Source organism: Rhinopithecus roxellana, chromosome 6 (genome assembly GCF_007565055.1).
Source record: "Rhinopithecus roxellana isolate Shanxi Qingling chromosome 6, ASM756505v1, whole genome shotgun sequence".
Taxonomy (NCBI): Eukaryota; Metazoa; Chordata; class Mammalia; order Primates; family Cercopithecidae; genus Rhinopithecus; species Rhinopithecus roxellana.
Window position 1 is genome coordinate 116,314,809 of NC_044554.1, and position 27,047 is coordinate 116,341,855.

Consider the following 27,047-nt stretch of genomic DNA (forward strand, 5'->3'; position numbering starts at 1 on the left):
CCGTTTGCTTAAAGCACAGTATTGGGGTGGGAATTACCCGATTTTCCAGGTGTTGTGTGTCTCAGTTCCCCTGGCTAGGAAAAGGGATTCCTTTCCCCCTTGCACTTCCCAGGTGAGGCAATGCCTCGCCCTGCTTCAGCTCTCGCTGGTCGGGCTGCAGCAGCTGACCAGCACCGATTGTCCGGCACTCCCTAGTGAGATGACCCCAGTACCTCAGTTGAAAATGCAGAAATCACCGGTCTTCTGTGTTGCTCGTGCTGGGAGTTGGAGACTGGAGCTGTTCCTATTCGGCCATCTTGCTCCACCCCCCCGTAATCTTATGTTTATCACCAAATTTGGGGGATTTTCTGGCCATTACTTCAAGTATTTTCTTTCATTCTTTCTTCTCTCCTTCTGAAACATTAAATTTACATGTGTTAGACTACTAAATATTGTCCAACTGTACACTGAAGATTTGTTGAATTTCTTTTCCATCTCTTTCTCTCTGATTGGATTGGATAATTTCTTTTGGTCCTTTTTTAAGTTTATTGTTTTGCCTCTCCAATCTGTTGCCTCCTAAATCTTTATTTTAATATTGTATTTCTGAGTTCTAGAATCTCCATATAGTATTTTTATAGTTTCCCTTCTCTGCTGAGATTCCCCATCTATTCATTCATTTTGTTATGTTTTCAAACTTATTTATAATAGTCCAAGTTCTTGTCTGTTAATTCCAAAATGTGCACCATTTCAGGTCTTATTTCAAATTATGCTTTCTCTCTTGACTCTGGGTGCTGTTTTTCTGTTTTCTTATATGTCAAGCAATTTATACGTATATGCTGGTTATTATAGAATGTGTATTTGTAGGCAGTCTGAATTATGTTATCTTTCTTTAAGAGTTTGAGTTTTGTCCTAAGTGGCACGTAAATAGATACTGGTGGATCATTTTACTTTTGTTAGACTTAATTTCATTCTTTATAAGGGCAGGTCTGTTTTATACTTAGTCCTGTGACATGCCCCTAATTCCAGAGCTTGGCCTTTACTAATAGAATAGAGCCAGTCTTTCTAATGTTATAATAAAAAAGCACAAAGTGCCTAGTTTGATCTCTGCACTCTGGCTGGCCTGGAACTCTAATATCTCTCAGATATGTCTGCCAGGCCTCACTGAGTCTCACCCTAAGGATAACCACTCAGATTTGCCCACCAACTCCATGCAGCTCACTGCCCCACAAACAGCAACCACTTTAGCAGCTTAGAATTCTATTAAATAATCCCTGCCTCCTCAAGTCAGAAAGACTGCCACTGCTGCGTGGCAGGAAAGTACCCTGTGCAGAATACTGGGGAATCTATGGGGTAACCATGGGGTTTCCCTCATGTGTTTTTTTTCCTCTCAAAGATCATAGTTTGCTTCATATTTTTTCTCCAATTTTCTAGTTATTTTCAGCAGGAGGGTAAATTCAGTAACAGTCTATTATCTGTACCTGACTTCTCCTAGTGACCATGTCATAGGAATAGTCACCAGGAATATGTGAATGATAAAAGTGATATTTTGTTAAAGACGTGTGTGACATGTGTTCTGTTTTGTAGACTTGTTTGAGCAATAATGGTAAAGTCTTCCTAAATCCTAATTCTATATTTATTACTACCAACTACCATCTTGAGCAATTTGCTTTACTCTTTCTCTCTCTCTCAGTCCCTCTCTCACTCTCTACTTAGCAATAGATGATATAGTTCTTTCTCACCAGGAAATAGAAGAGTTAATTCACTATGCAGAATACTCTGAAATTATACAAAAAGGTACTGCATACATCTACGAAATTATTAATAATAGCCACTTGATGGGTCATATTGCCAGTCAGTAAAAATATCCTCCTAAAAATGGTATTCCTCCATTTCTACCCCTTCACCGTTTTGTCCAGAGCTAGAGAGAAAGCTTTTGACAAATCCAGTTTCTACATTCTGTTTATGTGACAAACCCAAAACTTCTATTAGATTTTGCACCTTTGAAGAGGTAAAGGACAAAGCTGGATCACAGGGAATTTGGGGAGGCTCTAATTCAGAGGCTTTGTAATGAGGGTAAGGAACTTGAGGATGCTAAAGCAGCTGAAATGGCAACACACACACGTGCACATGCACACACAGACACACACACATACCATGAAAATCCTGTGCACTTTGATGCTTAGGAAAATAAAGATTGACTTTGAAGGGAAGCAAATAAATCTTCAATATATTCTTTTTTTTTTTTTTTTTTTTTTTTTTTTTGAGACAGAGTCTCGCTCTGTCGCCTGGGCTGGAGTGCAGTGGCCGGATCTCAGCTCACTGCAAGCTCCACCTCCCGGGTTTACGCCATTCTCCTGCCTCAGCCTCCCAGTAGCTGGGACTACAGGCGCCCGCCACCTCGCCCGGCTAGTTTTTTGTATTTTTTAGTAGAGACGGGGTTTCACCGTGTTAGCCAGGATGGTCTCGATCTCCTGACCTCATGATCCGCCTGTCTCGGCCTCCCAAAGTGCTGGGATTACAGGCTTGAGCCACCGCGCCCGGCCTTCAATATATTCTATATTGAGTCACTCAACCAAGTGAATACTATTGATGGGAAGTAAATTACCAGCAATCACCAAAGTTTAACATAATCTGTTTGCCTACCTCATAAAAATCATTGTCCTCTAAATTCAGAAGATAAAGAAAATAGGAGATGAATAGGAGATGTGATTTTTATGTTTTAATTTACCTTACTTAGATTTTTGGTCCAAGGTCAAATAGTGAAGTGGGCCTTTCTCCTTTTGGCCTCATCACCATCCGTTTCTCAGCTCCAACATGCCGACTGGCAATGTCCCTCTCTTCAACATGGTAACTCGGGGTTCTTGGGTGTTTTCATTTTATCTATTAATAAAATAGGTTTATATAAGAGGGCCTTATCAATTAATTCCCACTATTGGACCTAAAGTTTTGGTTGTTTAAAATTTCACACACATTGTGGGATTTCAAAAAGCCTTAAACTCAGAAAATTTGAAGGAAAGCAGAACTCTTCTCCTTAACTTTAAATCTTCGTGCATAAGTCTGGCCTCCTCTATTCTGCCCCATCCTTCATGCTTTGAAGGAACTTAACCTGTCATTTGATGTGTTGCTTTCCATTCCTCCTAATCCCTCTCAGACCCATAACATGTATTCTAATTATTTTTTCTCTAAATGCTCTCAAATTTTCCAGTTTTAATTTACGTTTTTCTTCCTGTAAAAAATCAACCAACAATTCAGCATCACAAAGTCAGATCAGAGATATTTGGGGCAAATTTATTTAGGGCCGAAGTTGAATTTTGACCTAGTATAATATCATTTTGAAAATGACAGATCTTTTTGGCGATCTTTGTTCTCCGAATGAAATTTCCAAATTATGTTTTCAATGTCCTGATCAATCTTTCTAAAACTTGCATGCTACTTGGAATTTATTATTTAACCAACTTTTGACAACTGTGTCTGAGGCACTGTGGAACATACAACAATATCTAGAATATGGTCCTTGATATATAGTAGTTTACAAACTAATAGGAAAGTAAGAATAATTTTCAATTTAAAAACTTTGCAAGTAAAACACAAGACAAAATATGATCCTCAAGATAAACATAGCACAAAGTATATGGGAATTTAGCAAATGAAGGAACCTCTTACAGTGGAGTAACATGGAAGGCTACAAGGAAAATAAATTTTAAGGTAGATCCACTAAAAATGATTGGGTTTGAAATGATGAGCTACTCATAATAGCTTCCTAAGGCTTGTGGGGGAAAATACCCTTTTTCTCTAGTAAAAGAATTACAGTCATGCAATGGCATATCTCCTACCAAAAATGCCAATATAGCTACAGCTTCTGTTTGTTTACCCAACTGAAAATGGCAGTCTAAGAGCAAGGGTTATGCCTTTTGTTGCCTATAATACTGACAGCTGAAAAATTACAGAATCATAATCAAATTGCACACACTAGGACTAACCCTAACTTTGCTCCAGATTGATTGAGTGTGCAAGATTTGAGCACTCTCCGAAACCCTTCAGTAACTTAAGGATTTATTTCTGGGAAAGAGTATGTATGGTTTCTGGCATTTTATCTCCCAGATAGACCCTTTCCTTTCCCTGGGTAAACTACTTTTACAGTGACTGAAAGTGCATTTCATTTCCGACACCAAGTCCCCAAGCAAAGAGTGGACGAAAATACATATTAGCATATGCAGAGTACAGAAATGCTTTGAGTTCATATATTCTGGGGATTATATTCACAGCAAACCTCTGAGATTCTATTAATGCATTGATTAATAAAACATTGATGAGCAGGTTGCCTACGGAGAGGGTTACACATGCTTGTTTATAGTTGACACATCACTCATCATCCCTGAATGGAGAACTTTGACTGTAGAGATGCAATTCTCCAGCTGCATATGAATGTGGCTGCAGTAGGGAGCCTGTTTATCTGAGGAATGTGCTGCTGATTTATAATGAAAAGAACCTGAAAAGAGGTGGTTGGTGCCCTTTCACACAATCCAATAAACTGTTACAAAGAGATAACAGTGGCATTGAATTAAACACGTTTGTCTATTTTTCAATGTTACTTTTTTTCTACTTTCTTAGGGCTTCATTTTAAATAATGCTAATTGTCTCTAAATCATGCATAGTGCTACAGTATTAATCATTGTAAGTTCTGCTATAAAGAAAAAGTAAATAACAATACAAAGATAGTGTATTTAAACATTAAGTGATTTTTGATTTGTAATTCTCTAGGAAGGCATTGAATGTTATTTAGATATGCCCTGTCAGAGAGCTATAAGGAAAAAATATTTTACATGACATTATCATCAGCCAACTTATTTTTATGGTCTGCATATCTAATTTTTAAATTTATATAACACAAGCAGTATGAATAAATCAGTTTTTGAGTATAGCACTTAACAATTATGTTGAAGGAAACCAATGGTCTACAAACTTTCAATATTTTCACTAATGATGAAAATAGTTGGTAAAAACAGAGATCCTTACTTTTCTATCACTCTTTATATAAAAATGTGTAAGCATTGAGAATGTTATTTGACGGCAGGGATGATGTTCATTTGTTTACAACTAAAGTATATATCCTGGGTATCCAACTCATAGCCTAGTGCACACATAGTAGGTGTTCAATAAATATTTCATAAGTGAATGCATCTCTGAGGCTTTGAGATAGAAGAATGTGTATGTTCCTTATTTAGTATTCTCCTGACCAAAAACTTAAGCAGTAAATGTAAGTCAGTTCAGGTCTACATCTCTCCTGGCTTCCTAGATGCCAATCTCAGTTGCAATATTCAAGTACAAAGGCAGTATTTTTTCTTGCATAATACAAAGTCATTACTATATTTATACCTGTTGGTGATCCTACCATAAAGGAGTGCAATAGGGGAAAAGCATCTGATGTGACCAGGTAGGTAATGAAGCAAAAATAATGCATTTTCTTATTTAATTCCCATTTCCCATGCCATAAATAAAATAGTGAAGAGTCATGTGCAAACATAGATAACATGTCTATATTCCTTCAAGAAACATTCATTGAATTATTCTACTATGCCAGAACATAGACAAACAAAGAGAAATAAAACACAGTTTTTACCTGTGAAACAGGTAGACTGATAGACACTGTTGCTTTCTTTATCATTTTTGTTCATACAATTTTTATCTCTTTATGAATTCAGTGACAGGCTCTATTGATCTATTCCTTCCCTATTTGAAGGACAGGCCAAAGATCCCGTTTGGACATGAAAGACTGTTACTTTCACTGTAATGCAGTGTTTCATTTGAAGTCTTTTCTGGCTAAGAGCCCTTTCCCAAAAGAGAATTAAGCTTTCTATAGACTAAAAGGTAATCTTTACTCTTTGAGTAGCCAAACTTTCTTTACATTCAAAAGATGTCTACACTTTTTGCAAAGATACATGGTAAGCCTGTGTTGATGGCCTTCTTTTAATTAGCTATTCTCTTTTACTAAGCACATAAAACAATTATTTTATAGAGAAATTTCAGCATCTTTATCATTAGCAATAATGATCACAGTGTCTTTTGCCTTCCATGGCAGTTTTGCTTCAAAGGGAATTGCGCATAAAGATCAAAGAGACCAGAAATTGATATGAAACAAAAAAATTCTACTACAGTATCAACTTTTTAAAAAAATTATTAATATTAGACTTTCTGCTGCCCTGTGGCAGATCTCTCAGGGAGGCTCTGAGTTAATACTGAACATTCCAATGGCTGCTGCCATCAGTGCTGAGATTCACACCTAAACAAACAGACAAAACATACCCCAGCTGACAGTGTGGCTCAGGAAAACAGCCCATCATTCGCTGCATGTGAAAGGAACAGAAAGCAAGTGGAAATCTGGGTTTTAAAGGGCACTGCTAATATGAAAAGGGAGAAATGTCAAAAATGTTGAAGTAAATACTGGACTAGCTCCTGTCTTGCTTGTTTCATTGAGTTTTTTTCTTCCTTGGCACCTGAAAAATTCTAAATGCTGTGCCATTTCATTAATTCCCAATGAGCACACAAGAAAACAAATATAAATCAAAATAGCCATAGAAAACATTTCTTGAACAAACTACAACAGGAATATAAAGCCAGAAGTCAACAATTTGATTGGGGAAGGGAGATAAGACAGAATACTTGGTCTTTCCTGGCAGTAACTGTTGAGTCTTGAATGATAAGTGGCTGTTTGCTGGAGAAATTGGTATAGAAGGACATTCTTGGCAAAAGGGAACAGCATGAGCAAAAGCAAGAGGTCATCAACATCCTAAACACCTACTGAGTGCACATAGTTCAATATATCTGCAGCTTAAGATCTGAAGGCAAAGGTAGGCCTACACAGATGAGCATGGTGAGCAGTAGGGCTTTAGAGCTAGCCAGGGACAAGATCATAAAGCACTGAGAAGAGATTTATAATGAGTTAATTCTTAAACCTGTGGGCAAGGGAAAGTCAGTATACATTGACAGAAGATGGGCTACTCTGAATAGTAATTGAGATTGTGCCTTAGAGGGTCTTCCCCAATGAGACATCATTCAAATTGCTAACATTTGCTAATTTATCTGAGAGCACATGGATGATGTGGCTTTCAGGCATCTTTATTGAGTCTTGGACTAGCTAGGAGAGCCCTTCCTTCATAAAACCCTTCCAACACACAATCATGCGTGAAAGGTGAAGAGAAGACAGGCATGCTCCACTGCACACACAAGGGCATGTGGCTGCAACCTGTCAGAAGAATGCTCCAGGAGCCCGATGTGGTCACATCTCTCACTTGACTCTGAAAATAATAAGTTCATCTTATCTAGGGAGATAGAAGTAAGCAAGCAGGGTGAATGTGCTGACCAAGTGTTTGTTCTAGTACTAGAAAGCTGAGTGTCAGAGAATTCAACAGCAGGTACAGGGGTTCATGCGTGCATGCAACTAGACTGTTCCACACCAGAGTTTTGGAAAGCTCTCTAGAAAGATCCCAGACTACTGTCAAAAACATGAGCCTCACAGCAAGGCTTTGCCTGATTCTCAATAGATTCATGTGTTCTAGCCTAGAATGTAAAAAGATGCTCAATTCACAGTAGCTAGAGTCTACTGTGTACACCCCAGCACTAGCATTCATTGCACTACCTGAGATGTGAGGACAAAATGAGGAGTTGCCTCACTTTGAATAGGGGAGGCAACCACCAGCAATCACACTTGCCCCATCATCTATAGTTGTATAGGTTATACAACAATAAGTTGAGAAATTGTATACTTTTAAAGGGGATATCCTTTTCTAATGTTCAAAACGGTGCTTTGTGAGGTGGTAGCAGCTCTCTAGGAATTTATTGCTAGGGTCCTGCTACAAATTACAAGAGCTCAGCATGGCGGGGATAAGGAAGAAGTGGTTGCTTTGGGAGATGCTACGTGGTTAGATTCTGCAGGGCATAGTGGCTAATTGAAAGACAGTAGCAGGGGGTGAAGTGGAGAAAACTCTTGGGTGCAGACTTCTGGCTTGAGAGCCTGGAAACAGAGAAGATCCATTCATAGCCACATAAATTTTGAGGTGTCCAAGGGATGTATGGGAAAAGCTGTTTAGCAGGCAGTTGACCTAAGAAGTATGGAGCTCATTTAAGTGGTAGCTGAAACTATGAAAATAGATGAGTTGGCCCAGGAAGAGGTAGAGGGACGATGAGGGAAGGCAGGTGTTAAACAATGGAATTTGAGATGTTGTCAAGATGAAGCATGAGAACAGAAACTAGGAAGTTGTAATAGGTAGGAATAGTCAAGATTTCAATTAAGGTCAAGTAAAGTGAAGACTACAGTGAGTTTATAGTTTATTCAATTTAGAAACTAGTAGCAGCTTTTTCCACAACCCTTTTGTTAGAGCAGTTGAGGCAGAATCTTAACCTCAGTGGGCTAGAAGAGTTCATCTGTTAAGGGGCGGGACAGAGATGCTGTGGTAGAAATGTGAAATTGTAACAGAGTTCATTGTGTTTTGTTGTGTTTAAAATGGAAAGGGGAAGAATCCATAAAAAAGATAAGTTTACAAATGCAGCTTAAAGAGAAGGGATATAAACTCATATCCACATTGCTGACCTACCAAAAACAAAGTAAATGACTCAGTAGAGAGAGTACTGGATTTGGCTTTAAAAAGAAAAAACAAAAATTGGAGTCCAAACCCAACCTGCAATAAGTACAATTTGTAAGGTCACCTCCTTGACCCTCTGTGCCCATTTCTGTGAGATGGGACCACTAGGAACTACATCATAGAGAGTGTAAGGATGGGGTGAGAATACCTGTGGGAGAGTGCCTGGTGCTGTGGTGTACTGTGTGTTTGGTAAATGGTTTTCTGAGTCACCCCATTAAAGGTCTGATTGGGCATGATCGATGTAATCACTGTTGCTTTCTTTACCATTTTTGTTCATATAATTTTTATCTCTTTAGGAATTTGATGACAGGCTCTGTTAGTCTGTTCCTCCCTTATTTGAAGGACAGGCCAAAGATCCAGTTTGGAAATGAGAGAGGACTAGCATGATACATTGGCTCCACCATTGATATCTCCCAGAGGTACAGAAACAGGATTCATGAAGATGTTGACAAGACTCCAAGTTCTTACCTTAGCTTTGTTTTCAAAGGGATTTTTACTCTCTTTAGGGGACCATAACTTTCTAAGGAGAGAGATTAAAATAGAAGGTGACCTTGTTTTAGGGGGCCTATTTCCTATTAATGAAAAAGGCACTGGAACTGAAGAATGTGGGCGAATCAATGAAGACCGAGGGATTCAACGCCTGGAAGCCATGTTGTTTGCTATCGATGAAATCAACAAAGATGATTACTTGCTACCAGGAGTGAAGCTGGGTGTTCACATTTTGGATACGTGTTCAAGGGATACCTATGCATTAGAGCAATCACTGGAGTTTGTCAGGGCATCTTTGACAAAAGTGGATGAAGCTGAGTATATGTGTCCTGATGGATCCTATGCCATTCAAGAAAACATCCCACTTCTCATTGCAGGGGTCATTGGTGGCTCTTACAGCAGTGTTTCCATACAGGTAAGATTAGCTAACGCTATTGCTAAAAGGCTGGTGTCTCTTTGCTTTTATGTTTTTGGGGAACAAAAGGGAAATATCGTAATAACTTCATCAATGGATTATATCAACAATGCAATTATCATTTTTTCTGGTTATAACTTGAGAATATAGGTTTGCAGGCAGAAAATTTTTCTACCAATGAAAATTGTTTAGAAGCATATCAGTTTGCTGTTGCAACATTAAATGGAGGCTGGGTTTCACTGGGGGCAGCTATGGTTGTCTCTTATCCTCCTCCTGGAATCGATCATCTATAGAGCCCAGGAATGTTCTCTGAGTGATGGCAGAGGTGCAAGAGAATGCAAACTCAGCTGTACGAAATTCCTTCAAGTTTCTGCTTGCTTCACACCTGCTAACATCCCATTAGCCAAAGCAACTCACAGGGCTCAACCCAGAGTGAAGAAGCTGGTAAGTATGCCCTGCCCACAGGACAAATACTGCAGTTACATAACAGAATGTCAAGGTAAAATGAAATAATAATTTGAAGCCACTGATACAATCAAACACAAGAAGGCATAATGTCATGGAACTCCATTATTCCCACTAATTTTTACTAAAGCATTTTTTTGTTCAGAGATAAAATATAAATAATTCATCAGGATATAAACCTAAAAATGTATGCAGAGAAGCCAGAGGATGCTACCATTAAAAAAAAAAGAAACATTTAACACATAACTTAAACTAGATATAAAGCTAATAATTGGCTGTCATAATTTTGTTGGAAAGAAGAAATATGTAAACTCTTGCAATCCTTACTTCCAAGGTTATACATTTTATAGAAGGAAATAAGTGAGAAATCATCTAGCTCAACTTTATAATTTTCCCAATCCCCAGAAAGATTGGTTTCATGAAAATTCCCACTGGTAGAAAGCACAAGAACTGGAACTCCGATAGATCTTTTGTACTTCTGTGCTCTTTTAACTACCCCATGTGATATTTATATGTTACTTTAAGTTTAGTATTTTTTCTGATGAGAGCACTAATGTCACAGTAATAAAAGTCCATGATTCTAAGAGTCATACATTTCACCTCCCACTAAATTACTATAATCAAACCCCAAGCACTAAAAGAAACTATACTATACTCATGTTATCTTTTTATGTCACGAACCACTTAAATTGTCTATATTTGCACTGGAATAACCTTCTTTCTCTATCTCACATTTGTGGCATCTAAAATTCTAGGTATAGGCTGGGTGCTATGGCTCATGCCTGTAATCCCAGCACTTTGGGATGCTGAGGCAGGCAGATCACCCTAGTTCAGGAGTTTGGGACCAGCCTGGCAAACATGGTGAAACCCTGCCTTTACCAAAATACAAAATGTTAGCAGGGCATAGTGGGACACACCTGTGTTCCCAGTTACTCGGGAGGCTGAGGCAGTAGAATTACTTGAACCCGGGGACGGAGGTTTCAGTGAGCCAAGATCAGGCCACTGCCCTCTAGCCTGGAGCAACTGAGCAAGACTTTATCTCAAAAAAAAAAAAATGTAAATAATAATAAATACATAGATACATACATAAAATAAAATTCTAGGTATAATTCTGTGTGGTTCTCTATAAGCTGTGTGAAATTTATTTCCTTCTTCAGATTACACCATCATATTATGAGTAATTAGGATAACTGGTTTTAAATAAACATCCTTACATTTCACTAGATGGACAGAAAATATTGCACATATGAAAGCACATCATATTAATTTTGGCACTCTTTCTATACTTGGATCAAGAGAGATGAAAAATGTTATTTTATTTGAGAAAAGAGAATATATATATATATATGAAGTATGACAGATTTTATATATGTTTTTATATAGTCTATTATACTTCAATCATAATTTCCCAATGAATGCCAGTCATTTCACAAATTTATATTATACTCAATATTACCACTAGTAAGGGCATATATATATATATATATATATATATACACACATACATACATACATACATACATATATATATGCTTTTTCTCACCTTAGTTTCTCCTAGTGCAATAAATGGTACTCTACAGCAGATGTGTAAATATCCCACTTATCCAAAGTAATTGAGAAACTGTGCCCTGCAAATGGCCTTTTTACAATCTAATTTTACTCTTTTACTACCTATGTATTCCCTGAAAGAAGACAGACTAGTGTAGAGGAAGAAATGCAGGCTACTAAAACCCTGTACTAGTTAGTTCCCAAGGGCAGAAGCCACTTCATACTCATTGAAAGACCTATCTCATTATTTCATTTATCTGGTCAGTATCACCATAAAGTCACAAATGTTGATAAGGTTCTTATCTTCACAGCATAAATAAAAAACCCCAAACTATCATGCTATAATGGGAAGAGTATAGATTTTGGCACCAGAAAGACCTGCATTTGATTTCCAGCTCCACCGTTTACTGGTAAATCTGTAAAATGAAGAAAATATTGTCTACCTCAAAAAGTTGGAGAGAGGATAAATTAAGAAAATCTATGGAAATGCCTTACCAAAAACTGACAGATTCAATAAATGGTAACTTTATGTCCCTAAAATTATAGGACAGGTCAGTGGAAAGCCATATCTAAAGCCAATTATGTGGACTTCTCTGGTGCCCAGGCAGTCCCATGAAGTCATTGTTGATTTCCCACACGGTAAATCAGCAAGTCAGTCTCTATTAAGCTCCTACTGTGTGTACTGCACTGTGATAGAAGTTAGAGGGAACACTAAAGTCATATAGAACACAGCCCTGATCTCAAGAAACTTAAAATCTGGCTATGGGTACAATGTGCTCTGAAATAACAGTGACTATAATTCAGAATATGTTCATGTAGCTCATAAAGTAAGAAATGACCTTTAGAAAGGTTTTGAAGATGAGTAAGAATGAAAGTTGCATTGGAGAAAGGCTAACAGGGTGACAGTGTAAATGAGATGCTGGATCTGAAGAAACCAATCAGAAAATTGTGGGAGACGTCCTTGTACAAGGGGATAAAGGCCTTGACATGAGTAAGAAGGGACAGAAGAGAGGGCTCCATTCCCTCCTCCACGGCTCCCATGTTTCCTGACTACTCAGACTCTGATTAGGCTACAAATTCATCCAGGCCGAGTCAAGCAAAGAGTTGGAGCAATTAGTCTATACACTGACCCCCAGGCACCCTTCCAAGGAACCCTTCCATACGGGGTCCTGTGTTCAGCTAGGCATCACGAATAATAAGAGGTGTTAGGTGGCTGTTATGTAGCTAATAATTAAAGTGTATTATTCCTTTGAAACATATATGTCCTTTAATAAAAATTCTAAAAAATATAGTCGATGGTAATCCAAAGCCATAAATTCCTAATGGTGAATTTAAGGCCCTCTTGTACACTAATGAGGGAAACATTTTTGGAGAGAGGATTTTTCTGGGTACCTCTCATACTCACATGCTCCTGCTCCTGTGGCTGATTCTGGTCATACACCTGGTGTGTGGTAACCGTGGTGACAGTGTGCAGCCTGTAGCATTGCCATCCATTTTTAACTACTTTTGACTTCCTACATATGTACTGGAAATTGTCTTTGCTTGAACTGAGCCGGGGGAAAAAAGAGGGTGGAAGAAATAAATGAGTATGAACCTGTCACATAATTTTAAAAATTCCTGCTGTCTAATTATAACATCTAGTCCCAAACCAGAGCTCAGGGTTTTCCATTACAAATTGCCTGTTGAGAGAGAACTTTAGAGAATGACAGCATTTTGTACATCTTCCCTTTTGTGGTTGGGTCAGTTTAGACATTGCAATCTCCCCTTTTGGGCCTGGATTTCTCTGCTGAATTGCCTCAGGAGGTGCTTTCTCTCCAGCTTCCTCTTCTTTTCCTATCTTCCCACTAAAGGAGAGAAATTTTTCCGGAAGGCAGCACAGGAGATATCACCTGCTGTGTTAGTTCATACAATAGGCAGCGTTTGCTGATAGGAAAACTGCATGGAGTAGAATTCTTAATGACTTGCTGGGTTAAGCTGTATCTCCATTGATGAAGAAACTGGATACTTATTTTCCCAATGCTCTTATTAAGTACAACAAGCGAGTCTGTGGTGGTCCCTTTTATAAAACAACAGTATTGATTTCTTAATTCAGTAATCAATGAAAGCTAACATCAAAATCCTTCTATATTAGCAAATATATGTGGGAGTCTATTCACCCTCCCTGGTGAATAAGTTTCTTTCAAAGCATTTTTAAGACTGTATCCTGCTCTTCTCCATAAGTCTGCAATCCACCCACTTCAGGGAAAACAGTATTTATTCAAGAAAAGCATCAAGTTGGTTGCCGTTAGGCAATTGTCTACATGGTACTTGTTTTGAAACAATGATAATGCTTGCGATTTAAAATAGACTGTAGTTAACTGCTAAGTTATTCAATCAAAAATGTTCCTTGAAATGACCCTCACTCTTCCCAGAGAACACATCATTTCTTCAGTCTTTCTTGCCTAGATGGAGCAATTTTAATTAGAACATAGCAGATACAAGTTGACCCAGTTATTGTTTTGTCCCTGAGTGTTAAAGTGACTTCAGGAACAAATGAAGATTTGGCTTAGATGGCATGTAAAAGTTAAGCTCATAGAAAGTGCGGAAGAGAGCCTTGAAAGGACGTTCCTATCTCTTTCCCACCCCTGGTATAGAAATTTTCCAGGATTTCTAGCACTATTCACATCCCAGGAACACTCTAACTCAGGAGATGGTTATTATCACATAGTGTATCACGACATGACACGCATTGTTCACATTATATCCCTGAGGAGACTAACTCCTGAAATTAAATCCCTTGCAGTAAATTTAATAGGTTTTAGCTATATGGGGAAGAGGGAAGAGCATATAAAGACATCACTCTATTATACCCCCTCCACTCAACTCCACAGTGCTCAAGGGGACCACTGCTGGTCAATTTGTATTAAGCATTGGTTTCTTTCAATGATTCATTCCTCCTTTAAATTCAAATGTTTTGGGGAAAAGTCACACATTAATTGCCAGTTTTCTTATAGGAGCATAGGAAAAAACAGTTGCAGAACTTGGGAGTGTAGTAGCCTTCATATAGTTAGCTGTCTCCAAGTATCTGATAGACTGCTGAATGGAAAGAGGTACACTCTCTCTGTGGACAAATTGGTTGACTCTAGAGCAGAGTTTCTCAAACTTGGCACTACTGCTGTTTGGGGCTGGATATAGGGCTGTCTTGTACACGGTAAGATGTTTGGTAGCATTACCAGCCTCTACCCATGAGATGCCACCAGCACCCCAAGCTTTGACATCTAAAAATGTTTCCATACATTGGCAAGTTACAAAATTATTCCCTTTCCTCACTGAGAATCACTGATCTAGAGCAAGGTATATTTAGATTCAACATAAGGAAGAGTTCTTAAAAAGGAAATAGCCTGGAAGGAGAGGGGTTGAAGGAAGTGAGTCCTCTGTTTCTGTAGTTATTCAAGCAAAAGTTGGCCTGTTACTGAGGAGACTGAAGCCACATATTAGTATTTGAGCTACATGGCATTTAAAGGTATTTCTGAATGTTATAATTATATGTTACCCTATGAAAATACTCTATGATTAGGGTTGAAGTCATTGCAAAGGAAGTATTTAAAATATGGAGCAGAAAGTTTACATAATGGGCTCTTTTATATCAGGATCACTTTGAAGCAGAAGTCCAGTCAATTGTTATTTCACTTGATTATATTAGTATTTTTGCAAATTTCATGAATTAAGCATCTTATTTACCTATATATTATAACTAGGGTTCTCATATAAAATCATTTTTATCAGAAAATAAGCATTTATTAAGCATGTATATATTAAGCACAGCAAGAACATTATTTTATAGAACATTATCATGTAGTCTTGACATGGAGTAGAGAGAACGTAAAATAAAATTTTAAAATAGTGACATCTTACAAGCTTCTGAGGGATGTAGAAGCAAATTGAAATATCAAGACCATACATAAAACAGGTCCAAGTGTAGAATCTGAGTATCAATTGATAACATAAGTAGAGGGAGATCAGAAAGAGAACAGAATGAGCAGAAAGGAATGGGATTGAACAGGAGAAAGACCTAGATATACATAAACAGAAAACCTGCCTTTGAAGCCTTCCTGGAAAATTGCTTTCTCATAGTCTACAGGATGATATCTGCACAGTCTTTCACATATGAGGGAACATAGTGTTTCATCCACCTAGAATGCAGTGTTCTTCAGCTGTCTGTATGCCTTGCAAATCCCACTTTCCTTCAGTCCTCCCCTCAAATCCTATCCTTGTGAGAACCCTTTCCCAAGTACTTACCTCATATACATGCACCTCCATTACTAAGTACATGTAACTGTTCATTTGCATATTTATTCTTCCATGAACTATAAACCACTTGAGTTTAAGAACGACGTCTTTTTTACTTCATGTTACTGATAGTTAGAATAATGTCTCAACCAGGTAGACAGTAAGTCTTTGTTGAATGAATTGAAAGAATTGATTACCTATGTACAATTGATAAGAACTGAAGGATGTTAACCTGCTATACTTCCAGAAGGCTGAAAATCTTTACGGGAATCTTGAATGAAGGGTCACAACCATCACCCACCTATTCTAGATCAGTCTGGATGCTCATAAATGAGAAATAAGCACTTTCCTGCAATGGAAGATTGGTTTAGATATAAAAGACAGAGGATGTTGCAAGGCGAGCATACGGGACCAAATTGCCCCCATCGTCCTCACCCCCATTCTTTACACATGTGCCACAGATGCCTTGATCTGAGAGAAGTTCTAGGGGTTCCATTACAATTGTTCTTAGACCAACTATTCCAGAGAAGACTATCCAAGGCTCAACACAACTAGACAGTCAGTGCCATTTCGAATGTTAGAGCATGTCTAGCTGTCTGCAGTCTCTCCACAGGAAGAATATGCAGGGAAACATTTTATGCCAGATGCTGTGCTTGTAGCTAATGCAAAGGCAAAGAGAACATCATCCTATCCTCAAGAAAAGCAGAGTGACAGTATTAGAAATCCATTCACTACTGTATCACCGGTGTCTCTATCACTAGAATAGTAAAAATGATAGTTGCATTTAGGGAGTTTCATACAATGATTATAGCATGGATACGTTACAATTGTACATTTTTAGTGTGCCTTTCTTGAAAAATTGCAACACAGTGATTAAAACTGTGCAGACTGATAGGATTCACTTAACCCCTCATTGTCTCTTTACTCATGTCTAACATTGAGATTTTTTTTATGATTTCAACTTTTATTTTCGATTCAAGGGCCACATATGTAGGTTTATTACTTAAGAATATTGTGTGTTGCTGAGGTTTGGGGTACAAATGATCCTGGCACCCAAATAATGAACATAGTATCCAGTGGGTAGCTTTTCAGCCCTTGAACCCCTCCCTAACTTCTCCCCCTATTAGTTCCTAGTGTCTACTGTTGCCATCTTTATGTACATGTGTACCCAGTAACATGGGGATATTCGTAGTACCTCTCTCATTGGGTTATTGCGGGAATTAAATAAGAAAATACATGAAAAATGAGAAAATGGTGCCTTGTATAGTTAGCAGTCAACATTTTAGTAGATATTATTATCTATTACCTTTTATTATTTATTCATTCATTTATTTATTTATTTTACTTTCAACATCTCCAGCCCAAAAGGAACAGTTTAAAGAGGAATTGAGACTCAGAGGTCAAGTTCCGAGTTCAAGTTTCTATCACTTTAAAAGTAGCAGAATCAACATGAGAATCCAGATAGCTTGCCTCCCACACCAACCACCACCTCACATAGTCTAAGCTGCAGAAAAAAACTGGCTCAAAAGTTATCTCAGACAGAATCTTTTCATTTATTTCCTTCCCAGACGTTTCATTCTAAAGCAATCTCACAATGCTGATTGTTTTGAAACCTCCCTCCATTGCTCCTGCTTCACCTCCTCCAAGAAAGGGCAGTGCTATTCAAGGACTTTATCACAGGGAGGGAGGCACCAGCAATAACAATTAAAAATGCTTTTGTTAGCATTGCTTCATTGTAGACATGTCTCATCTGAAGTAATTATCTGATATGCTATTTTTTTTCCTTCGCATTGGGGTTAATTTGTTTCTTAATTAATTCCCCTTCTTTCATGTGTTTATTTGGAAACTACTCTAGTGAAAGATAAGAACTTACCATCAGGACCACTGTTCACAAGGCAATAGATGGTCCATGCTCTGAACCAGGCTTACACTGCAGGTCAGGTGTCTATGATGGAGGTCATGCAATGAAAAGCAAAGAATACAGACATTCAGACATTCCTAAGATAACAGCGGTGTTTTATGCAATGATTATAGACTAATAGGTAAACTAATTGAAATAGGACTCCTGACACTTCTGATTAAACCTATGATATTTTGCCTTACTGACGCAAAGTTCTCTTTCCAAATTACCGTTAAATATGTGCCTTTTTTGTGGATTGATATGTACAATTTCAGTATTTCAATATGGAAAGAGCAATTGTTAGCAGTTTATAATAATGAAGGTCCATGGATCTCATGTAGTATAAGTACTTCTACTGATCTATGGAAAATGCAGTTGAAAATTCACAGATTACCTTTCTAATTAGCGGACTTTGAGAATTAAGAATAGTGTTCCAAAAACACCTGCAGTTAAACTCCAAGCAAACGATACTCCAGGAGGTTTATCAGTGGGACTTTGAACACTAAAACTGTAGTGTAACTATTTTTGACAACACCACCTGGTATATTGTGGAAATCTCTTTGTTACTAGTAACAAAGTTTGATTCTTGCCAACACTTTGGCTTCACATTCCAATAAAGTGAACTGCAATACAGGGGAGAATTCAATAGAAGCAACACCTTCAAAAATTATATTTTAAACATAGACCACATTTCCTTGCCAAGTGGTCAGAATGGCAAAGCATCTTGACAGATTTGCCATCACTTAATAGGGTTGAATTGTCACGGTGTTTACCCAAGGGACTAGCAGTTTTTTCCCAGGCACAGGGCCTCCAATTTGGGTAGATACCATAAGGTTCACAAATGAGGCCTCATAGAATGCAAACCAGGCAATTAAGCTTTTCCAATATGGAAAACAGATGTGGTTGAACAAATGAACTGAAATTTGTTCTAGGTTTCTCATTTAAAAGTAAATTCCATCTAAATAAAAATATACATGTGCATTAAGTCTACATTACCTACATTTACAAAGTAGTTTTAAGAAAGATTATTTATACAAGATTTAAAGGAATGTAACATCACACAATATACCCACGTAACAAATATGAACATGTATCTCCTTGCTCTAAAATTAAATTAAATTAAAAAGTAAAGGAAAGTAACAATAAATGCAGGTTGGTACCATCCAGAAAATTTCAACTGTTACCAGTGGCTATTTAACTGACTCTCAGCTCTTATTTTTACATTAAATAAATTTTTTTGTATTATCTTTTCTAAGATGCTTCTAGGAATTTAAAAGTTCTTCATCTTTCCTAGAGACCTTTCTCCAACAACCATTATTGTTTATGACCTGCTTTTTTCCAGGAAGGATTCAAGGTGACCTGTAATGACACAAAGAGGAGAACAAATAAAAACATGAGTACTTGGGTAATTACTACCAATGAAATAAAATGGTTTTAAGTAGGCTCCATTTGTTTTAAAGCTCCAATCTTTATATTTATATTATCAACTTATTCAGCATTATTGAGATGACATCATTCCTAGTTTTCAAGAACCGGTAGCCTAAGTCAGAATGACTAGTTTGTTCATCTGATTGCCCTTCCCTGACTCATTCCTTTCAAGTTGGATATCATCCACTGTGTCTTTTTAAAACATAACTTTGGTCATGTCGTTTCCTTAATAAAAACTTTAATAGCTTTTTATCTCTTAAAGAACAAAGTTCAAAATACTTACAATGCATATAAAATCTTTAGTGGTTTAACTACCATCCCTCTATCCTTCTTTACCTTCTACTAATCCCTGTGAGGCGCTGGGTACCCTGAACATAGGGAACTACCTGATACTATTAAAGCAAATATGTACTTTCTCATCTCTGTCTTTGTGTTCTCTCTTCTATGTAAAAACCTCCTTTCCTCTTCCTCTGCCTGGAAAACTTCCACTTATTCTTCAGCATCAAGCCTATATGTTAGCTCTACATGGAGGTCTGTGATGACTCATCTGAGTGTTATTAGTTGCTCTTCACCTGTGTTTTTGTGTAAGTTTGTATACATACATATCTTAAAATTTTATCCTTGGCTATGTTTCTTTGTCTCCCATCAAATTACGCCTTCCTGGAGGACTGTAGGGGTACATTGCTCATCCAGAAAAAGAAAACTAGATTTTAGAATAGTGCCTTGTATAATCGACATCAGTCAAAGTTTGCTGAATGAGTGACGATGAATTAGCTATTATCACGTTCTCTATTGCTTATTGAGCATTTACTATGTGCCCATCGGTGACTTAAGTGCTTCATATGTTTTCATGTAATCTTTACATAACTTCCTAAACCACAGATTACTATCCTTTCCTTTTGACAGATAAAGAAATTGCAGCTTAAGGAGTTAAAATAACTAGCTGAAGGTCACACAGCTAGTGAAAGGAGGAGCTGAGATTCCAATGCTGGCCTGTCTGATTCCAACCCTGTGCACTGTTTGCTTCTTTTGCTTCAATACCATTTGCTTCTTTACTGACAGCTCTATTGAAGTAAAGAGTAATTAATAAGAAAACAATGAATAACACAATTCTGTTTGCTACAATATGGTGAATATAACTTTGCCCTAAATTACTGCCCCAAGACCTCAAAAGTAAATGATAATCATTTAAGGAAATATTAGGCTATAGCCCTCAGCTATCCCCAAGCATACCCAACAGCTTTTGTCCTTTGGTTAACAACTGACAAAGACTGGCATGCTTTTTGTTATTGATAAGGCCATATTTCTTGTATTATTCTTATACAAGTGACTTCAGGGACCACAGAGAAATATAGATTAGTTCAACTTGTGGCTCTGTTAAAACTTCAAGAGACATTGTCAAAAATCAATACCTGAGGCACTAAAGAATGTGTTTCTAACAAGTCTTTTGATGTCAAGTCACCCTGGAAGTCAGGTTTCTGCAGGTGTTGCTGGCAAACACAAACACACTTGACACCCAGTATGACATAGATGTTTTGATCCTGTTGTTAGGAACTGGAACACGAACCACTTCACTTCTGTGATTTCTCCTGAAAACTAATGCATGGGGGAAAAGGACAGCAAAAAGCAGATGCAGACTAATTCAGTGGGCAAAATACCTTCTCGTTTGTCTTCTAAGTATCTGCTAAATCTGGATGGAAAGAAATTTACTCCCGAGATAGTTCCTTGTTAGTGAGGGAACAAGCTAGGTATTTGACGTGGAATAGCATTGTGATGGTGACAAATGACATGTCTTATAATACCAGTCTCCTGAAATGATAGGATTCGAGGAATCCTTTGTGGTCTGCATATCATTTCAGCCTAAATGATGAGTCATGAAAATGCCAAAATGAGTAACCTTACTAAATAAGAAGTCCTTCAGTTTCAAATGAAGAAAATAAAAGTGGGTGACAATCTTGGTTACAAACCACAGGAGTTGAGTGCAATGATTTCCAGAGAGACTTGGGATGGAAAGCAGAGTGACTTTGAGCCATTTTTGAAGGTTTCCACTATGATTAGGGAGTCCTTTGTTTGGAATGTCCACGTGAAATCATTGGTACTGAGCCATGCTGTTGAATGGTGATAACCAATATGGATCTTTGACTCAAGTGTTTTGGGGGCCATGGCATGTAGGAGTTGTTGACTTCTTCAGATTATACTGCGTACACTGGTATTTGCTATTCTTCATTACACGATTTCTTAAATCAACATTAATTCCTGGTCTTGGGACGGGCATCAATTGTTTTCATGCATAATATTCCCAGATGTGCTACAGGTAATGTGGTCAAAACAAAACAAAACAAAAAAGGTTACTAATCCTTTTAGCAATAACAATATGATTGGCCTCCTTTATGGGCAGATAACTCAGATGATGTGAACAGCTCGAATTTCTCAGGCAGTTTTGTCAACTATATACCACCCCTAGTTCCAGTTTAAAATACAAGCCAGTCTGGGATTTTGTACAGCTAATAATGCAACTTGAACAAGCTGAATAGGAGGGACACTGAGGTCTCTAAACATCACAACTTCTAGAACTTATTTTTATGTAATAACCTGTGCTGTGAGGTAACAGATGGTTCAAAGTGCAGCAACTCAATGATTCTCTTCCAGGCACATATATAAGCATTTAATTAAAAGAACTAAACAAAACATTCAGTACTGCATGTGTGACAAAGCAATTAAAGGTATAGACTTATTCTTAGAAAACAGCCCCAAAGAGATAGGTGAACAGCAGAGAATAAACATGAAGGTTATTATCAAGTCTCCTGATTACAGGACAGTAGCAATGGTTTATTTTTTAAATGTATGTAGTTCAGCTCTGTAAATAGCTTTCTTCTTGGAAGTGGGCATTTGATGCCTCTTTGCCATCTGGAATTTTTGTAGCTAAGTATAGATTCTCATAAAAACTATTTATTATTGTTCCCTTTAATGTATTAGCACAAACTCAGAAGCCAATAACTGTAAAACTTCTGAAAATAATTCTCATGGCACAAAAACCACTTTAGTGGGAAACCTATTTCTACCAGATTCTACATGTCTACAGTCCTTTTGTCTTCTGTTAAAAAAAAATATTTGGCATTGTGTCAGCATGGAAGGCACAAAGCTCTGTTTGAAATTGATACATCATGAAATTGATACACCTGCGTAGAAATAGTAAACGAGGAACTGATGTGGGGGCTCACAAGTGACTGATATTTTCCAGTTCACATTCTCTTTTTTCAGAACACAAAAAGAATAGAGTAAACTGCCTGAGATCTTTCTCATAGCTTATATTCTTTTGCTCCCATGATCACAGCATATTTCATGATAAGGAATGCACAACATGTGATAAATCAACACACAGAAATAGAAGAACACTATGTCAATGTAATAAAAAGCCACATATTAAAAATTCACAGCTAATGTCACACTCAGTGGTAAAAGACTGAAAGTTTATATTCAACATAATATGGGAAGTTCCAACCCCCAGTACCTTAGAATGTGACTTGATTGAAAAATGGTGTCATTGCTTATGTACTTAGGTTAAGATGAGGTCATACTGAAGTAGAGTAGGTTCCTAATTCAATATGACTGGTATTCTTACACAAAAGCAAAATTTGGATACACACACACACACACACACACACACACACACTCATCATTGAAATAAAGCATGGCACCTGGGATCCTAAAAAGAAGGCTCCATGGCTTGTTAGAAAAGATCAGGAGAAAATAAAACTTCCAAATAAATTAGTATTGAACTAAAAATTCCCGTCAGTGAATGAGTATGGCTTGGATGCCTACAGCAGCATCATTCCACAACTGGCTATTGATTGTGGAAAAAAATAAAGTTTTAAACATTCGCAAAGCAAGAATAAGTGAGCAAGTGGTGTTAGTTGATTCCTGAGGGTCTAAATCAATCCTTGTCTTATGTGTCATCTCATTTTAATTAAAAAAGAATACGATTAGTTAAGGATCCACACTGCACAATAAAATTGTTTCTCAGTCATATTTTAGAGTAGCTTCATATTGCCTGCTGGTGGTCAGCTTCCCCCATGTGTGCACGTGCACACGTGCACACACACACATAAACCCATCATTATAATTAGAAAACATTACATGGTAGAGCAGCAAAATATCAATTCACTCATCAATCCATTTAACAAATATTATGGAGCACCTCTATACTCTGTGAGGCATTGAGAATTCAGAGATTAACAAGAGTTCTCACTCCAGTGGAGAACTTAGTGAATAATCTAGAAATTACCATATATTTTCATTAGTACCATGAGAGAAACACATGAGGGAATGAAAGAAGTTCAGAGAATGGGCACACAAGTCATTCTGAAGTCAGGCATTAAGAACGGTTCCTTAGAGAAGAAGCCCTTGAATGGATTGGCTGAGCAGACAAGTAGTAAAGGTCACTCTAGACAGAAGGAACATCATAGTATGTCAGAGATTCTCCATAAAGTTGAGTTTATTTGGAAGAAAAAAAAAATTGGGAAAATGGTGGCAGATATTTAATAATATTTAACAATGGTTTGTTGGACAACTACTGCAAGTAAAGCCCATTCTAAATTACACCAGCTTACAACTACAACAATGGGAAAAAGGCAAAAATACTAATTTTATAACATCGCACCTGCTGGCAAACATAATTGTATCTGGCCAAGTCCAGCATTTCTTCTTGAGCAAAATTAGTCACATCTGTGACTTGATAGTCTGCAATGAAAACATTGCAACACCTAAGTCCTGGATAAATTCAAACCACCAAGAAAATGGGTACCTCATAGTATTTGAACATTGAAAATCAAATGACAGTACATGCTACACATGGAAAGAGCTTCTGCTAAACATCACTTACTTGCATGCAGCCTCTCAGGCCCAATGGGTTCTGCTCTAAGGTCATTGTGTTTCTCACATAAATCATAAAGCCAAATCTGACACTGATATTTATAGCTTGAAGCTTTCATTCCCCGCATGGAAATTTCCCAGTAGATTCTTAGACTATCGTTGTTATCTCTGTTGATGGCCAGTCAGAAAACAAATGTTTATGGAGTCACCACAAAGCATAGACTGACAAATGAAAAGCATACTTTTGATAGCAAGGGATGATTGGTCATGGTCCTCAAATAAAAGAGTTTATGGCTTCAGAACAAAAAACAGACAAACGTTATAACCTGAAATATATCATTGCATCATTATAGTGAGAGGAATCCATTACGAGCTTGTATTGCAGAACGGACTGAAGAAATAGGACAAAAGTGAGTATAGTGAGTGGTCCCAGAATACCTACCACTCACGGGTTCCTTAGTAAGATCTCTATGCACGCTTTACCTTCATTTCTCAAGCTATAAAATGGGATAACGGTAGTATCTATATTGTAAGAATGCCATGAGGATTAAATAAGAAAACACATCTGCAACAATTAGAACAGTAGCTGGCACAAAAATATTACGACTATTGAAAATGCTAGGGATCTTTAAAAGGCTTCCCCAAAAAAGCCTTGCCCAAGAAAGGTAGTCTGAAAACAGTAACTTAGAGAATAGGAAAACTGAAATAGCTCTTCTTTGTTCACTTTTGAGGAATTCTGAATTGGAATCTAAACAGGATAAACCACTTAATAATAATTCTTTGACTTTAGCCACCCTTAGATTTCTGGCACTTGCTGAACTGCAATATTGAATTTTGCATTTAAAATTTCATTTTTTCTAGTTTTTTCTTCTTTCTTCACCTGTGTAATTTTAACTTAAACTCAGCAATTTACATCTCTTCCTATATAATATCACCTTGTTTCCAGAGAGGGAGCCTAGTCCTCTGAGAAATCAAGAGACTAAGCTCTAATCTTAGCCTTTCTGCCTATTGGTTGTCTAAATTTTTTTTTAATTTAAACAGATTTATTTATTCACTTAATAATCAAGAAATCTATTCCATATTATCCTTATGAAAAATAGCTACATTGCCCAACCCTAAACATAAAACTTGAAAAAAGTAATGTGTTTTACATTTTTGCAAATCTCTCTAATCTGTAAATACTGATGCCCTGGCATCAGTATTTTTTAAGCTGTTTTGGTGATTTCAGCATGCATCCAAGTTTAAGCACCAGTGATATAAGTCTGCTGTCTTTCACATTCCTATGGTGTATTAAATGAAAGAGGTATGACATCTGACTTAAAAGAATACATTTGGATTCTCACATTGATTTCTACATTCAATTTCTTTGGATATTTTGCTTTATTTGAAGGACATGAAGAAAAACTTTTACAGATATGTAACTGGAAAATGGAGAAGTATTTTAATAGTCTTTTCAGAGAACTGTGAATAGTCTTCTTTGATACTACACCAAATTTCAACAAGTGTTGGTTCCTTACAGGTTAATTGCTGTGGAATCTAGAAACATATCATTGTGCTTATCATACTGTGTTACATTAAAATCTATTGGTTTATCTTGCACATTGAATGAAACTTTAACCCATGCATGATCTTCTATCATGTATCAATCATTTAGAAAATGTTGATTCATTGTTTTGAATATTAACATATCATTATCTACTATCAAAAAAACACTTTTTAAATATTTCCATTGACCCTTTCAGAAATGTTTTTAAGTATAAGGAAGCAGCCAAGCTCACAGTGGCAGATGCAAGTTTTAATTTTCACTTATAAGATGAAATTTTGTTATTGGCAACAAACAAAGGAAAATTGTCAGTTGTTTTCCCTAAAGGGAGAGTCTTACTTTGTTCATTTTTGAGGAAATATCTGCCAAATACCCAAGTTTAAACAACCATAATTTTTCTGGCCGTCACACTTCCAAGTAAAAAATACTGTTCCACAAAAAAAAAAAAAGAGAGAGAGAGAGAGAGAAAGTCTATGCTGGTTTAGCTCACAACGCAAACAATTGCATAACTGCTTTTCCCCAAGACAAGAATTGTACTTCAATGTGCAGCAGAGTACTTTACACATACTTCTTATGTCATCACCCAGAATATGTAAATGATACATACTCAAGGTTCAAAGTTTAATAAAATTAATATCTCTTACTGCTTCACTGAGGGAATTTTTCAACAAAACTGATTTTTTTACTGTGTGGCAGTGAAAAATACAATGTTCCTGTAAAAATTGGTGTTGCAGCCTTGCTTCATGCTAAGGCACCAGGGCTTTTATCCACCATTGATTTTGTGCTATCGGTACAAATGTCAACATAGTCAAAAAGAAATCTAGTGCTTCCATGTTTTTATGAAAATTTTTATTTTCATATTATTATGAAAATAAATTATGGACTCCCTGAAAGGACTTTCTTGAAGTCTGTAGAACACACTTTGAGAACTATTGATCTAAGTCATTGGTTCTCAAACTTGGCTGCATATTAGAGTCACCTGAGAAGATGTTTTAAATATTGAAGCTCAGGCCACATCTTTAACTAATGAAATCAAAATCTCTGGATATAGGGCCCTGGCATCAATATTTTTTAAGCTGTTTTGGTGATTTCAGCATGCATCCAAGTTTAAGCACCAGTGATATAAGTCTGCTGTCCTTCGCGCTCCTATGGTGTATTAAATGAAAGAGGTATGACAGCTCTGAGACCCCAGGAAGCAACAGCAGGTTCAGTTCAGAATACTGTAGGTATAAGGTAGCATCTATGCAGAATCCCAAAGGATAATTTTCATGCCTGGATTCCCAGTCTTTGGCCCATTTATCATCACTGTTGCTAAATACAGTAGCATGTGTTATAGAAGAATGCATAAAGCACTGGCCAAGGATTCAAGCCGAGTACTCTACAGCTAACTCTAATATTTATTAGCTTTGTGGTTTGGCCAAAATACTTAGCTTCTTTGCTTCCTTACCCTAAAAATGGTGATGATAATAACAACATCTGTTCTCAGTGGGTGGTTAGGAG

At 37.2% G+C, this 27,047-nt stretch overlaps 1 protein-coding gene across 4 annotated transcripts in view; it reads left to right on the plus strand.

Annotated features, from left to right (window-relative positions):
- The window catches only part of GRM3 (glutamate metabotropic receptor 3), a 223,224-nt gene that overhangs the window by 112,213 nt on the left and 83,964 nt on the right, over positions 1 to 27,047 (plus strand). For 2 of the 4 annotated variants that reach the window (XM_010370628.1, XM_030933193.1), the window contains one exon: positions 8,915 to 9,522. The exons of the other annotated variants lie outside the window; for them this stretch is intronic. In XM_010370628.1, the coding sequence (XP_010368930.1) occupies positions 9,055 to 9,522 (468 nt within the window). In that variant the 5' untranslated portion in view covers positions 8,915 to 9,054. Of the gene's footprint in view, positions 1 to 8,914; positions 9,523 to 27,047 lie in introns of those variants that run through there. 4 annotated transcript variants of the gene reach the window in all.